This window comes from Pomacea canaliculata, linkage group LG10 (genome assembly GCF_003073045.1).
Source record: "Pomacea canaliculata isolate SZHN2017 linkage group LG10, ASM307304v1, whole genome shotgun sequence".
Taxonomy (NCBI): Eukaryota; Metazoa; Mollusca; class Gastropoda; order Architaenioglossa; family Ampullariidae; genus Pomacea; species Pomacea canaliculata.
Genome location: NC_037599.1, coordinates 17,932,266 through 17,946,743, shown reverse-complemented (window position 1 = coordinate 17,946,743; position 14,478 = coordinate 17,932,266). Strand labels below are relative to the sequence as shown.

At 41.0% G+C, this 14,478-nt stretch overlaps 1 protein-coding gene across 1 annotated transcript; it reads left to right on the top strand.

Annotated features, from left to right (window-relative positions):
• Positions 1-1,166: 1,166 nt before the first annotated feature.
• Positions 1,167-12,904, top strand: LOC112574009. The gene is made up of 12 exons (XM_025254786.1): positions 1,167-1,389; positions 6,405-6,614; positions 6,856-6,962; positions 7,183-7,321; positions 7,713-7,841; positions 9,208-9,455; positions 9,735-9,877; positions 10,120-10,283; positions 10,637-10,724; positions 11,658-11,820; positions 12,051-12,246; positions 12,693-12,904. The coding sequence occupies exons 1-12, from the start codon at positions 1,263-1,265 to the stop codon at positions 12,806-12,808; spliced, it is 1,830 nt and encodes a 609-aa protein (XP_025110571.1). The 5' UTR covers positions 1,167-1,262; the 3' UTR covers positions 12,809-12,904.
• The last annotated feature ends 1,574 nt before the right edge of the window (positions 12,905-14,478 follow it).

Here is a 14,478-nt window from a genome sequence, read left to right as displayed (position 1 = left end):
TATCACGTACATTCACAGTCTGAGCTGCACAAGATTGACGGACTTATGAAACGAGTCATTTTGTCTACTTGCCGTCGTTCATTGACATATCTTCAAGTTTGGAGGGCAGTTCAAGAGCTGTGTAGGTTGAAATAGGAGACGTTAGCTATGGAGAATCAAATCCTGAACAAAGTGACAGGAATTACGGGGCTGACCCCTGTTATTTTAAACCGCAGTCACATACAATGTAGGGGGCGAGGATAGGAGTCGCAGTTGTTGTACAGACACCACGAGAAACTTAATACAGTATATGATTACACAGTAATACATGTGCGCACAATTCTGGGAAACTGCAGACACGCATGCGCTTGCAGGTGAAAAATACAATGCAAATGCACTTTCATGCACACTAGACTGTGTGCACAGGCAGGTATGGCATATTCCTAAACACACGAACGCACGCACGCGTACACACAGACACCCACATACAAACACTCAAAATCAGCAATTCACATTCAAGCAAAAGGTCCGCCAGAAACTTTTCCATGACTGGAAGTTATTTTTAAATATTATTTTAACGCATGAAAGCAAATTCAGTCCCTGGGACATTCAAATGCGAATATAAAGCGATATGATCTGTTCTTGAAAGGTTAGGGGCATGTAGGTAGACGTTGGGGAGAACTTAAGATGTAAAGTAGGTTACGAAATAAACCTCTTGCTCCTACATTGCGAAGCTCTTTCACATTTCTTCAAGCAGAAATTTTTTTTAAAAAATAACACTGCGGCCTTTCCAGCATTCCTTTCTTTTGCTAGAGGCTCTTAGGTTGTTGAGATGACGTGTGCGTGCGTGTATGTGTGTGCGTCCCTTATAATATACTTGCCTCCACTTAAGGTCACCAAACACACATATATTTCAAACAATTGCTGTTCATCATAAAACTTAAATCTTTAAACATCCAGTTTTGACTCTGGTGAGTTTGATTCAAATATCAGTTTCAAGGAAGCATCCTGTACAGAGCATGAGAGGTTTGAGCCTGTAGCCTTCTGAGCTCTGTAGGCTCTTTGTGCAAATTCTGAGAACGATACCGCTGCAGTACAAAGAAAAACGAGTAACAGGGTTAACGAGGGTTTGACGTCAGAATCAACAGAGTGAAGTCTATAGTAGAAAGTCTTTCTTATTGGTTGTTGAGGTGCTTACTTGATCACGTGACCAGTCTGTAGGCGAAGTGTTTGACAGGTGCAAGGTACTTAACGAAGGGGAGCAGAGAGGTGTGCAGACGACGATGGCTCCCGCCGCCTGGTTGTCGCTGCTTCTGCTGGTGCTGACGGCACAGGACACTGCTGACGCTCAAACGTTCGACACCAACGCCACTTATCAGATTGCGGCCAATTTCTCCGACGGCATTGTGGGTAAGTCCTGCAGTCTGTGGAGACAAATATTGTGGTCAATCGCTTGTTGTAGGAAATCGAAAGAGGCGAACGAGAAACAAGATGGCAGGATTAAATAATTCTAAGATAGGACAACAGTTCATCGTGGAAAAAATCCCGTGAAACAGATTTTACACGGCGTGTCGTTCGCGCAGATAAGCGATGCAGGTGGGCAGTAGGTTGGATATGACGGGACTACATATATGGTAAGCAGGGGACAGCAAGTTTAGTTAGAAACATTGCGTTATTTAGTGTTCATCCCATGAATCAAGCATTCATATGTGATGTACATATATTAATTTTTTTCCAATCCTTAGGAAAACCTAATATTTTTAATGATTTAAATAAGAATAAACATTCTGGATTTTATGATTCTTTGTTGTTTCCTCGATATTCCATGAGGTATATAGTAGGACGTGTAATATGTAATATGACTTCTATATATGTAATAGGTAACCCTGAGTAAGTTTTAAAAAAAGAAACAGCATAAGCATAATACCTTCAGTTAAATAAAAGCTTAGGTTATAGAAATATGGCAACGAAAAAAATCTGGTAACCTGGACAACACACCACCACTGCGGACTTGGCAGGCATCCAGGACATCCAAAACGCAGCACCTAAAATGGTAAAGGGCTCCAATAGACAGCACGCGCAACCATGACCGGCATCCCTTCTCCCTTCCCTTCCCCTTTTACCACTGGTTCCCCCACTTTCCCAACTCTTCCCCTTTCCTAACCTCCCTTGCCCCCTCCCCCACAATGCGAAATCGCCTTAAGGTGGAAGCACTTTCCCTTTTAAATACAAGAACAAGAACAATGACGAACGTACACTTACCTTACCTTACGCACGACGTAGTACACACACAACGCAACGCTCGAAGAGCCCCCGCAGATGACGATGACGATGAAGAGATTTGTAGGTGAATAGAATCAAAGAGGCACAAGTTCAGAGGAATGTCACTGAGAGACTCATAAAAAAGATGGCGAAGAAGACCGTTATGTTTTCCCCGCTCACTCGGCTATTTTTAGAGCAGCTAATTTTCTCTTGTATATGACGTCTTTTTGTTGTTGTTTTTTTTTTTTTTTGCTTCAAGTGACGTAGAACAAGTGACGCACACAAGACGTCAGACACAAGACACCATTCATACACGAGATAATACGAGACCTACAACAACTCACTACACCAGGGGTCTCAAACTCGCGGCCCGCGGGCCAACTGCGGCCCGCGAAACAAAAAGTTTGCGGCCCCACCTCAATATCAAAGTTTCATGTTAGTGCGGCCCGAGTTTGATACTGTTTACAGTCAAATCTCGCTACTATGCCACCTACGGGACCGAGCAAAAGTGGCATAGTAGCGAGAGTGGCATAGTAGCGAGGGTTCGTAAAAACGGTTATTTGCTCAAGTTTACCCGTCAGTCCAAAGCTCTCAAGAATCGTCGGCTGCGCTAGCTGTCTCCTCTCATTCTTCGGCCCCTCACCTCTTCATCCTCCACCCCTCCCAACCAGGCAACCACATCCGCGCACCTGCATCCTGTCGCTAGTCGACCCCATCCCGCTCTCCCTGTCATGTGGCTGTCACCCGGCCAGCGACAGCCGCCATCCTCCCTGTGTGCGTGCTAGGTTCCATCCACCTAACTGCGATGTCCTACACTACCATACAGTATAATCTAGCACTGCGTGGAATTTCACAACTTGTGTCTTTTAACAGTCACACAAAAGTGGCATAGTAGCGAGAGTCTGGGGTGCATAGTAAGATTTTTTTTACATTTATAGTCGGGACCGAGCAAAGTGGCATAATACGAGAGTGGCATAGTAGGGGATGCATAGTAGGGAGATTTGACTGTATATCTTCTCCTCTCTCGCTCCTTAGTCTGCAACTTCCAGTTTCTGTCAACTGTCCTCTGGATGTCGGGCGGGTGGCCATAAATCTTGACCAGTGACACGTGGCCCGCCGACTTCAAGCGGACGGCCGGGGAAAAGTTGGGTGTCTGCCAGTTTCCCTGAATCGGTCAACTTCAAAGGAGGACTGGAGACACGCCACGCGGAGGGAGAAACATCTTAGCTTCTGCGTGAGAAAAATCCTCACTTTTCAAACTGCTCGCTGGCGAAAGGAGGTCCGTCTCGAGGAAACGTAAAGTTGTATGTGGTGAAGATAGGCCGTTTGTGTTGGTAGTTCAATGAGGTGTGCGGAACGAAAGTCAGTTTAAGTTTGCCATTGCACAAACAGTGAGCCCGCAAAAGACTTTACGCACAGCTCCAAACATGTTTTTTTTTTTTCAAAGCCTGCAGTTAAGAGAAAGGTTGGTGATGAGCACAGACAATTTCAGGAAAAGTGGGAAGAGCAATATTTCTTTGTTGAGCACAGAGGCAGCCCAACGTGTCTTATTGCACAGAGAAAGTTGCAGTGCACAAAGAATACAATTTGAAACGTCATTACACAACTAGACATGCTGAGGAGTATGCAAAATACCAGGGAGATGAGAGAGTCAACCGGTTGCTAATCTTAAAACATATCTACTGAGGCAACAAAATTCTTTAAGAAAGCAACCAAAGAGAATGACGCAGCAGTCGAAGCTAGCTACGTGGTTAGTGAGATGATTGCTAAAGCAGGAAAGCCATTCAAAGAAGGTGAATTTTAAAAATGTGCATATTACAGGCTGCATGTATTGTCTGTCCAGAAAAGAAAGGTCAGTTTAGCAACATCAGCCTTTCTGCCAACACCGTAGCAGAGCGCATTTCTGACCTGTCAAGTGACATTTATGATCAACTGTGTGAGAAAGCAAAATGTTTCAGTGTATACTCAGTCGCTCTTGATGAGACACAGACATCACCGACACTGCCCAACTCGCAGTCTTTGTCCGCGGTGTTGATGACACTTTTGAAGTCATAGAGGAGTTGCTCACAGTGATTCCAATGCATGGCCAGACCACCGCTCAGGAGATATATTCACCAGCTGTGTGATGCCATTGAGAATGCCGGTTTGCCTTGGAGGAGGTTTGTTGGAATAACAACTGATGGAGCGCCATCAATGACAGGGAGGAAAAATGGACTGGTGCACTTGTTCCAAAAAAACTGGAAGAGGAAGGTGTGGAGGAGGCCATTGCTCTGCACTGCATTATTCATCAGCAGGCCCTTTGCAGCAAATGCCTGAAGTTTGACAATGTGATGTCTATCGTTGTGAAATGTATCAACCAAATCAGATCAGGGGCTTAAAGCACAGAAGGTTTCGTGCTTTTTTAGAGGAAATGGAGTCAGAATATGGGGATGTGCTCTACTTCACCGAGGTACGTTGGCTCAGCAGGGGAAACATATGAAGAGATTTTTTTGAGTTGAGAGCCGAAGTGAAAGCCTTCATGGAGGAAGATGGGGTTGCTGTTCCTGGGCTAAGTGATCCAAAATGGCTCATGGACTTAGCTTTTTTGGTTGATATGACACATGAGCTTAACGTACTGAACAAGAAGCTACAAGGTCAGGGGCAACTTGTCAGTGTTGCCTATGACAACGTGAGAGCATTCTCTACAAAACTTATGTTATGGAAAGCCCAGCTTTCTCAGACAAACCTTTGCCATTTCCCAGCATGCAAGGCACTCATGGATGCAGGCACACCGTTCAGCGGTGAAGAGAATGTGGATGTCATTTGAAGCTACAGGAGGAATTCGATCACAGATTTGCAGACTTCAAGACGCACAGAAACCTCATTTCAAATTTTTGCGGACCCCTTCTCCTTTTATGTGCAGATGCTCCTCCTGTGCTTCAAATGGAGCTCATTGACCTGCAGTGCAACTCTGAACTCAAAGCCAAGTTCAGGGAGGTGAGTGGAAAAGCAGACAAGCTCGGGCAATTTTTGAGAGAATGGCCCCCTAGCTTCCCTGAGCTTTCCCGAATGTTCAATGCGGACCATGTGTCTTTTGGGAGCACATACTTGTGCGAAAAGCTCTTCTCTACCTTGAACTTCAATAAGTCCAAGTACAAGATCCAGACTTACTGATGAGCATCTTCAAGCCGTACTGAGGGTCTCAACTGCTTCCTCCCTTAAGCCAAATGTGGCTCGGCTATGCGAGAGTAAGCGCTGCAGACCTCTAGCAGCAAGAAGTAGGCAGAAGAAGCCATGTTCAAAACAGTGTATGTTCAATGTTCCATTTATGTTCAGAAAGTTAAATGTTTAAAGAAATGCTAATACAGACATTGAATCTGAATAATAATAATTATATTTCTCTGGTCAGCAACTATATTTTCTTCAGTCTTCTATATCTGCTGTATTATTATTATATTTTCATTTTCATTTATTTATTTATTACTGATTGATTTATTTTTTCTTATAAATTTGTTAATTTATTTTTATATTTTAATAAGATGAAAAAATAAGACATTTTTGACCAGGGCCGCCGAGAGCCAGCTCGGGCCCCGGGACAGACCTCTCCGGGCCCCTTGTACTTGTAATTGTAAATTATTTTCCCAGTATATGATGTATGTTTACAATTTGAATCTCAATATCTACGCTCAAACTCAACTTCTGCATGTGTAATGCTTGGGTGTTCTGTCCTTAGACCTTTCTTTAAAAGAAAAAGAAAAGGAGAAGAAGAAACAAAAAATCCACTGACCAAGGCCGGGCCCCCTTGACAGCCGAGGCCCCGGGTACACCAGACCCCCCTGTCCCCCCCTCTCGTCAGGCCTGTTTTTGACATTGGAATGTTTTTGTAAGAGCTTTTCTTGTGGAAAACCTGATGCGGCCCAGCCTCATCCAGACTCTGCCTCCAGTGGCCCCCGGGTAAATTGAGTTTGAGACCCCTGCACTACACCTTGTAGATATTTACATCAAGATCTTTAACAAATATTGCTACTAGAGTGACACTAATATAAGATAATGATATTAAATTATTTATTTAATTAATGATAATGAATAATCAGATTTGAATTCACGTTTTGTAACCACAGGTCCTATAGATATATATAGTGTATATATTTATATATAGATATGGTGAGTTGTTTCTCTACCAGCCAGTGGAATCTACGTGTGCGATGACGTGGTGTCTCCCCGATACGCTTGTCCCAACACCAGCTGGACCCTCCTCCCTGCCTCTGACGGGCCGATGTGTCTTCAGCTGGTGGACATGTTGGAGACGTTTTACGGTGCGACTCAGTCTTGCTGGAACATGGGCGGGCGACTGTTAACTATTACATCAGAAACACGCCAGAGAGCTGTGGAGAGTGAGTAGTGGTCAGTTGTTGTGCCAAAAAAAAAAAAGTCAGCAGCAGTGTCTGATGCTTTTACCTTCTCTTACATATTTGCCTTCCTGCTAAAGTAAAACTACTACGCAAGCTCTAGTAAGCGAAACTAGTTCACAGACCGCGCTGTGTGTTTGTGTGAGAGAGAGAGAGAGAGGGAGAGAGAGATTTTATAAAGAACAGCATATACCTGTATTTTTAAATATAATTTGTGTGTATTTAGGTTTCATTCCATTTCGATACGCCGGAGAGCTATGGATTGGTCTCAAAAGAGATTATAACTATGGACCATTTTACTGGCAAGGGCTGGGGCAATATTACTCACTCAGTGTAAGTATATGGCTGTGGTGTTGGCAGCAAGTATAAGTCTGTGCAATTAAATATAGGTCTAGTTGACTTATTAACATTAGCTCCTCCCCATGAACGTGCATGCACCTTGTAAACAATAGTGACACTGAATGAGTCAGTGAGCGAGTCTGTTCATCAATTAGTCCATAGCAACCAGTTTACTCAGTTAAGAAATGACAGACGATTCTTGCATTGTTTGCAGTATGTGAATGACTACTACTACTCAAACATGATCAATCATTGCTGTGGATACGATTGCACCTACTTAACCTACCCTTACAGAAAGTGGGATATAGTACCTTGCTACTACAACAAACCGTACATCTGCGAAAGAGACAAAGGTAGTGTTTAAATGCTTGTCCACGTAAGGTGTAGGTACTGTGAGGTGATGTCACCCATATTGTTGAACTGAATGCGCATTATTTCAAATTTAACTTTAAAGTTTTACACTTGTCATCAAATTTTAACAACTGCTCCCCTTTCCGTACCTTGACCACCCCTTCAAAAAAGTACCCTATACTATCCACCTTCGTGAGACTGTATGTGGAGACTGCTGTTGCTGGGAGCTGTGCTTGTAAATGAGTTCGATTTCTGTTTCCACGTCTTCACGTCTCCATCGTCCTATGGCATCCTGGACTGTGCTTTGCCAGGCCTTGTAGTGGACCTGTAAGTAAAAGTTGAGAGATAAACAGCAGGGGAGAAAACTGTCGCATATGTTGTTTGCTTCTATAGTCTGCGTGGATGGCTTTGTGGGAGACAACTGTGACCAGGCCTGCCATTGCTACGGAGAGCCTTGCAAAGAGGGACAACCGTGCAAGTATGGGTGTGAGGCAGGGTGGACAGGTCCCTACTGCTACACACGTGAGTTGAGCGAGGGGTTGTCTTTATATCTGAAATTTGTGTACTTGAAAAAGTCCACATATCTTTTTATCATTTTAAGATTGTTGTGAACCTGGGGAGGCTAATCCACGTGGCGGAAATTCTGATTTTTCTATCACTCTATCTGCATGTTATTTCCTGACTGATTCTTTTTTTAACTAATTCTTTCAAATCAAATCAAACTTTATTCCGAGGAAGTCCAAGACAGAAATTTTTCGTTTGCTTACGAGCCCAACCACAAATACAAACATAACATGAGCATAATAAACACATGAGCATAACACAACATAATTGCCAGATATACTCATAACAGATATTCAACACACATGCACACCTACACCTTTTCTCACATACATGCGAACCTCCTAAGGAGGATGCCAGATAGTATGGCAGCCCTTCGAGTCTTTGTGCCTCTTATTTACGCATCCTTCTTTCGTACTGTTTCTATTTTTTCTCTGTCTGCGTGTATGTCTGTCCACTTGAATGTATGCTCCTCTCTTCGTTCATTTAAGTTTTACCTGCTCTTTGTATCTGCACAATGGATTACATAAACATATATGTATACATAAATACTCAATGGTATACATAAACATAAACATAATAATAATAATGTATATAGTGCCTTTCCCCAAATTTGCTCATAGCTCTTTACACAAATCATACATAGACTTAATCATCAACAACCATGCACCCAGATTCTCATATAACAAACAGGTTCACTTCTACAACATACACTCACTCATATACAAAGTAAATTACAGACACACGTTATGTACGTTCATGGTCATGACAGGCTCACAGTGAAGTCGTCGTTCTGAAAAGATGCACCTCAAAGGTGATAAGAGAATCAAACTGATGAAAGCTGACGGGAAATCCGTTTCAAGTTAATGGGGCTTGGAAGGAGAAAGACATCTGTCCATACGTATTGTCTTAGTCAGTCGAACTCGAAGAAGCTTGGTGTCAGAAGATAAGCGAGGAAGTGTGGGCGTGTAGATGGAAGTGAGTTCGGAGATGAACTGAGGACCAGCGCCAGTAAGTAAAGTGGAAAGTTTGTAGGCTATGTACACGGCATGGTATAAGGTTACCCCACTCAAGCAGTGAAATGTTACTTCAAATATTTCTACTTTGTGACACTGCATGACAATGTCCAAATAAAATAGTGCAATATTAATAAAATCAGTAGATATCATCTGAACGCAAAACAAGCACCGTAATGATGAAAAAAGGTGTTTAGCATGTAAATCTTAATTATTTCTCCTTCCTATCAACGATTTGGTCTCTTTCTGTCCACAGATCCATTCTGTTGCTGTCAACATATGCTTTGATTTTTATTACGTCTGACATTCAGGCGTGAAGAGGGCAGAGGTCATCTACTACTGCGTCAACAACACGGCGGAGGGTCGCTACGCGCTGGTGAGGATTAACCCTTTCGGACGCCAGTACCAGACGGTGCAGCTGACAGACGAGGCCGGCACCCCCCAGCTCTGGTGCAGCGGCTCCGAGATGTGGTACGACGACACCGGCGTCTACTCCGTCAAGATCCCCGTCACCCGGGGTAACGAGTGGCAAGTGGGCTTTGTCTGCGGGGGCAATCGGGTACGTGTACACGGTGCGACAATATCTCGTACAAATTATAAGGCTGAATAAGTTAGTATAGAAGGGAACCAACGTGCAAGTGCATGATTTTTTTTTTTTTTTTTTTTTTTTTGTTTTTGTGGTTATTTCGTGTCTCCATGGTTTGGGAGTGAAAGTCGTGTGTGTAATGGTGGGACCTGCGTATGTCCCTCTTTCTTACTCTGTGTGTGTGGGATGGGGGTGGGGGTTGTTGTGGTTAAGAGAGATCCGTGTGTATAACGTGAAAGTTGTTCTGTGTAGACGGGACACAACTCCTACAAGTGGCTGTTGAACCTACAAGAGAAAAAAGGAGTGTTGCTTCCCCTTGACCGGCGGGTGGAGCTGTCATGTGACTTCGATCAGGCGGACAGCACGGTTCAGACACAGTCACAGAACGTTGCCGTGTATGCATATCGAACCCACATTTACTCCAGCTTCTCCTTTTTTTTCTCTCTGCCTATCTCTGTTTCTGTAAGCTTAAATTAATAAATATCAAACCTTATGTTTTTGAAGTTTTAAGAGCCCATTTAAATATCAGTTAAAGAACATACTCATTATAAAACAGGAAAGAGCATCGTTACACATTCTAAGGCCCTAGAGCAGTTTCCATACTACTGTATGTGTGTACTTCGCTTTTCTTTCACAGAGAAAGTGATCAACCAAACAATGCCCTCCCCTCAGTGGAAAAACCCTTGAACTCTCGCGAGTTCGTGAACTTGGCTGTGACCGACTCCTACTCGGGACAACTTCTCACAAGGGCAAAGATTGGCGCCAACGTGCAACTGCGCATGACACTGACCACATCACCAGGTAACCAGAGTGAGGAAGAGATATTAGAGAGCTGATTGCATAATAATAATAATCATAATCATAAGCTAGTGAGTGAAAGAGTATTTGTAGGACGAGAAATCCAACCAAAGAGTTCTGCTTATGGGTGCTTATCATGGGCACCTACAGAGAAAAGTGTAACGATAATAATTTTAGACTAACTGCAACAGAAATAACTCTTCACGCCATTCAAAAAGGCTTTAGTGGGAAGCCTATGAGCTTATCGATTGTCCTTGATCATCAGTGCCCAAATGACCAAACAGGTCAGCCAGTTCTGGTAAAAAAAAAACAAATAATCATCATCATAAGCGCGGCGCTCATTACTGTATTTACAGGTCTCAGGGCCCAGGGAGTGTCTCCGTACGACTGTGTCGCCAGTTCCGGAGATGGTCTCTACCAGCTTCCTCTGACCGACTCTGATGGGTGAGAGAAGATAACTGATCATTTCCAGTTTTATGTACTTATTTTTCTCTGTCTGAAGAAACTATCAATGTCATTCTCTTCTGCGAGTGATCGACGAGTGTTTTCGAGTTTTAACAGAGTCTTAACAGAGTTTTATTGCTATGAGAGTTTTATTAGATGGCTTTGCCGTTAAATATTCAAAAGCTATTGTCCCACAAAAGTGAGCGAAGAACAATGATATTAAAATGCTACATATACATAGATATAAAAAGTATAGATTCAAGTACCAACTTCATATACAGATAGATAAATACGTGGATTACTTCCACTGTGTAATTTCTAAATTAAGAGGGATAAAAAGATACAAAATCTTTAAAATTGTTTCATTGGTTGAAGCCAAATACAAATTCATTCTAAAAGTGTTTGGATTAATATAAAATATTTGTATGAATCTTGCTTTAGTGTTTTGCACAAAACCAAAGCTTTATCTTTCTCGCTCTTTTATACAATGGACAGAGCAGATCACTTGCAGTATGTCTTCTACATTGATAATAATGAACAGCAATATTGGTACATATACTCTAAATCCAACCGTCAGCAAATAATAATCTAAATTCATTCACAAATATTTAAACACTGAGATACCATATTTGGAGTAAACAGAAGACCTCTGTCTTTCTGACATCTTTACAAAATTTGTCATTCTCTAATTTACCGATAAATAGACATATTTTGCACTTTTAATTTATGCACACTATTCCAAATTCAAGTGAAAATAACTTAATTCAAATATTAAATACCAAATATTGACAGAAATTAATTTGTGCAATTAATACTTTAAAATTTTTAATGATGCATAGCATTTGTTTATTATCAGACGCAGACTTATGTAGTAAATATAATTGTAACTAAACTTAACGCTAAATTTTTTGTTTGTTTGTTTTTCATGTGTAGCTGTCCAGCAGGTGGATCCACTGTCATCTCTGAACTCAGGGGACATAACGGCACGGTTAAATCCGATCCCTTCCAGTTGTTCGCCTTTGCCGGTCAGAACACTCTACAGATCGTCTGCTCCTTCCAGTTCTGCTTCACTCGGGAGGACGCTCTGTGCACTGATGTAAGCTAGTCAAGTAGAGAAATGTAACCTAACAAAGTCAATAAATTAGTTAATAAATATGCTTAAATAACAACCATTCTGTGTGGACCTTTCTTTAGTCACTCTGCCTGGGTTTATCACCTCCATATGATACCGAAGACTTATAAGTGATAATTAAAATTTTCTTGGTTTATTCTAGATTATGCGATTCTAGAAGTTTTTTCATGATGCTTTTCTTGTTCTCGTCACAGCGATGTAATACGAGGAGAATGGCACCTCTGACCACCATTAGTTACAGGGACACCATCACTAATTACGGGGACAGCAACTCTAGTTACGGGGACACCTCCACTTACAATTACTGGACCACCACCTCGTACAGGTTCCGCAAGAAGCGAGAAGCCAACTCACCAGAGTTCGCTACCGCGGTGGTCACGATCATAAAAGGTGAGTCTGCAATCAGACAATTATTTTAAAAAAAAATTAATAAAACTGTTTATGCATACATAGGTCACTATAGGATGTCACAGGTTTACAAGACAGTTTCTCATCAGTAAGGTAAACAAACTTATGTTTAATACCTTCGCTTTGCAAGTTTACTTATAACTCATAATTACTATCAAAATTGGCCAAAACATTTTCCATAAAATCTTTTACTATATTAATCCCTGTAACAAAACGTCATCTTTAATCAAATATTTAAAAAAAAAATCTGTTAGGAACGTCGAATTTGCGATTAACAGATGAATTATAATAGAAATGTCCATGTTTTCAGTAATCTGTCATGTTTCCTTCATTAAACTGTTTTCTTTTCATCTCAGTAGAGTGCAGTTTCAAGTTCTCCTCCCCTAAAAGAAATTTTATATTCAATACAATAACTTCTTTGTCATCAGAACCCAGCAGCACGGACACCAAGCCCACAGCCAGCATGGCGGCTACTAACACAGTGCATCAGGTTGTCTGGGCAACGCTTCTCTTCCTGCCTCTTCTTTGTGGCTTTAGTGTCTAAACTTTTATTTGTTGATTTATTCGTTCTCAGGTTCGTTTTTGATAGTTAAAACACCTTCTAATGTTGTTTTATAAGCCCTTTCAACCTTATCTATAACTATATCTATAACTATAACTATATATATATAGAGAGAAAAGAAATTGCTGTCGGAAAACTGTTTGGTGGTGAGGATTGGAGGCAGAGGGTTGTCGATGAAATTCCGTACAATCACAATGTTGACAGTACATTTTGTTGGATTCATTTCTTCATTTCATAATCATTTGTGTAAATTTTTGAATTTTTTTTTTTTTTTTACAATTCTAAAAATTTTTATAAATATTTTTTCTGATAAACGCATTACGTTAATGAATAAAAGTTATTTTTAACATTGTGGGGTGTGGGTTGTGTGCTGAAAGGAAACAGAGGGACAGAAGGAGAAATTAATGATGGAGAGATTCTCGTGCTTATTTGACATGTGCAAAACAACTCCACTTGCAAAATCCATCTTTACATTCTAAAGGTGAAAAAGAAGATCCAATGACAGTCATCAAATTATAATGGTGGACACATGAGCAATAGTTCAGTCTGATAGACAGCAGACATATAACAAAACATATTTAGCTTTTTTATGTAAACATATTAATATACATTTCTTACTCTCAGAAACGTTTAACTCTATTTTTTGTATGCAATGACATTTTATAAAAGTCATTATAAGTAAATTACCTGATTTTCTATTTTGAGAAAGTTAAAAATTTTCTATGTTTGGCAAGGAATGAGAATTGTTTTTCCCGATTCCCCTGAGTTTTCATGTTTTCATAGACGTTTATTAAATACATACATTCTTCACTTTATAGTAAGACATGTAAACACATATCCAAATAATAATGATAATAACAATAAAGCATTTCTCTGTATTTGTTACGGTTAATATCATTTTACTTGTGCTTATAAGTTTGCGCGCGCGTGTGTGTGCGAACGGGATTGTAAGCTTGTGTTTGTATACAAGTGTGGTAGGCGGAACAGAATAATTTTTCTAAACGATTACAAACATTTCTCTGCTTTAAGTTTGATGAGACTTCAAAGAAACGCAGTATACATGCACGCCTATTGACTCTCCTGAGGGGAATTAGGGGTCAACATTTTTATGAAAAAAGTTGTATGGAGGGTAGGGGGAGTGTGCCCCAGTGAACGCCTCCCCAGACGTCTTCTAGTTGTTATGTCGGTGATTGTTAAGACTCAGTGATGCGTGACATCTATGGGGTGATGTTAATACCTGCTTGAGCCAGTTTTCTGATAAGAATTTCAGGGACTCATTAGATTTTTCTTATTTTGTTTTGGTGTCCTGCATCACGGAGAGTATAAGCAGTAATTTTTTTTCTGTCAGTGGAAAAGCAGAGTGTTGTCCATGAATTGATGCACTCGGCCTGAGATTAGAACGAGTGTTGCCAAGTGTGTTTTTAGAAACCATGATATTTCGATTGAATCGAAGCGTTTGTGCACGTCTTCGTTACTCTGCAAGTAACCACTTGCCATCCGTGTGACTGAACATCACTCACTTCTATTTTCCACTTATTTTTTTTTAGCTTAAAATTTTTTTTATTATTTAGCATCGTGCTAGGTTTTTTTTTTTTTAGCTTTTTTAGCTTAAAAGTTTTTTTATTATTTAGCATCGATGGTCGCATTTAGTC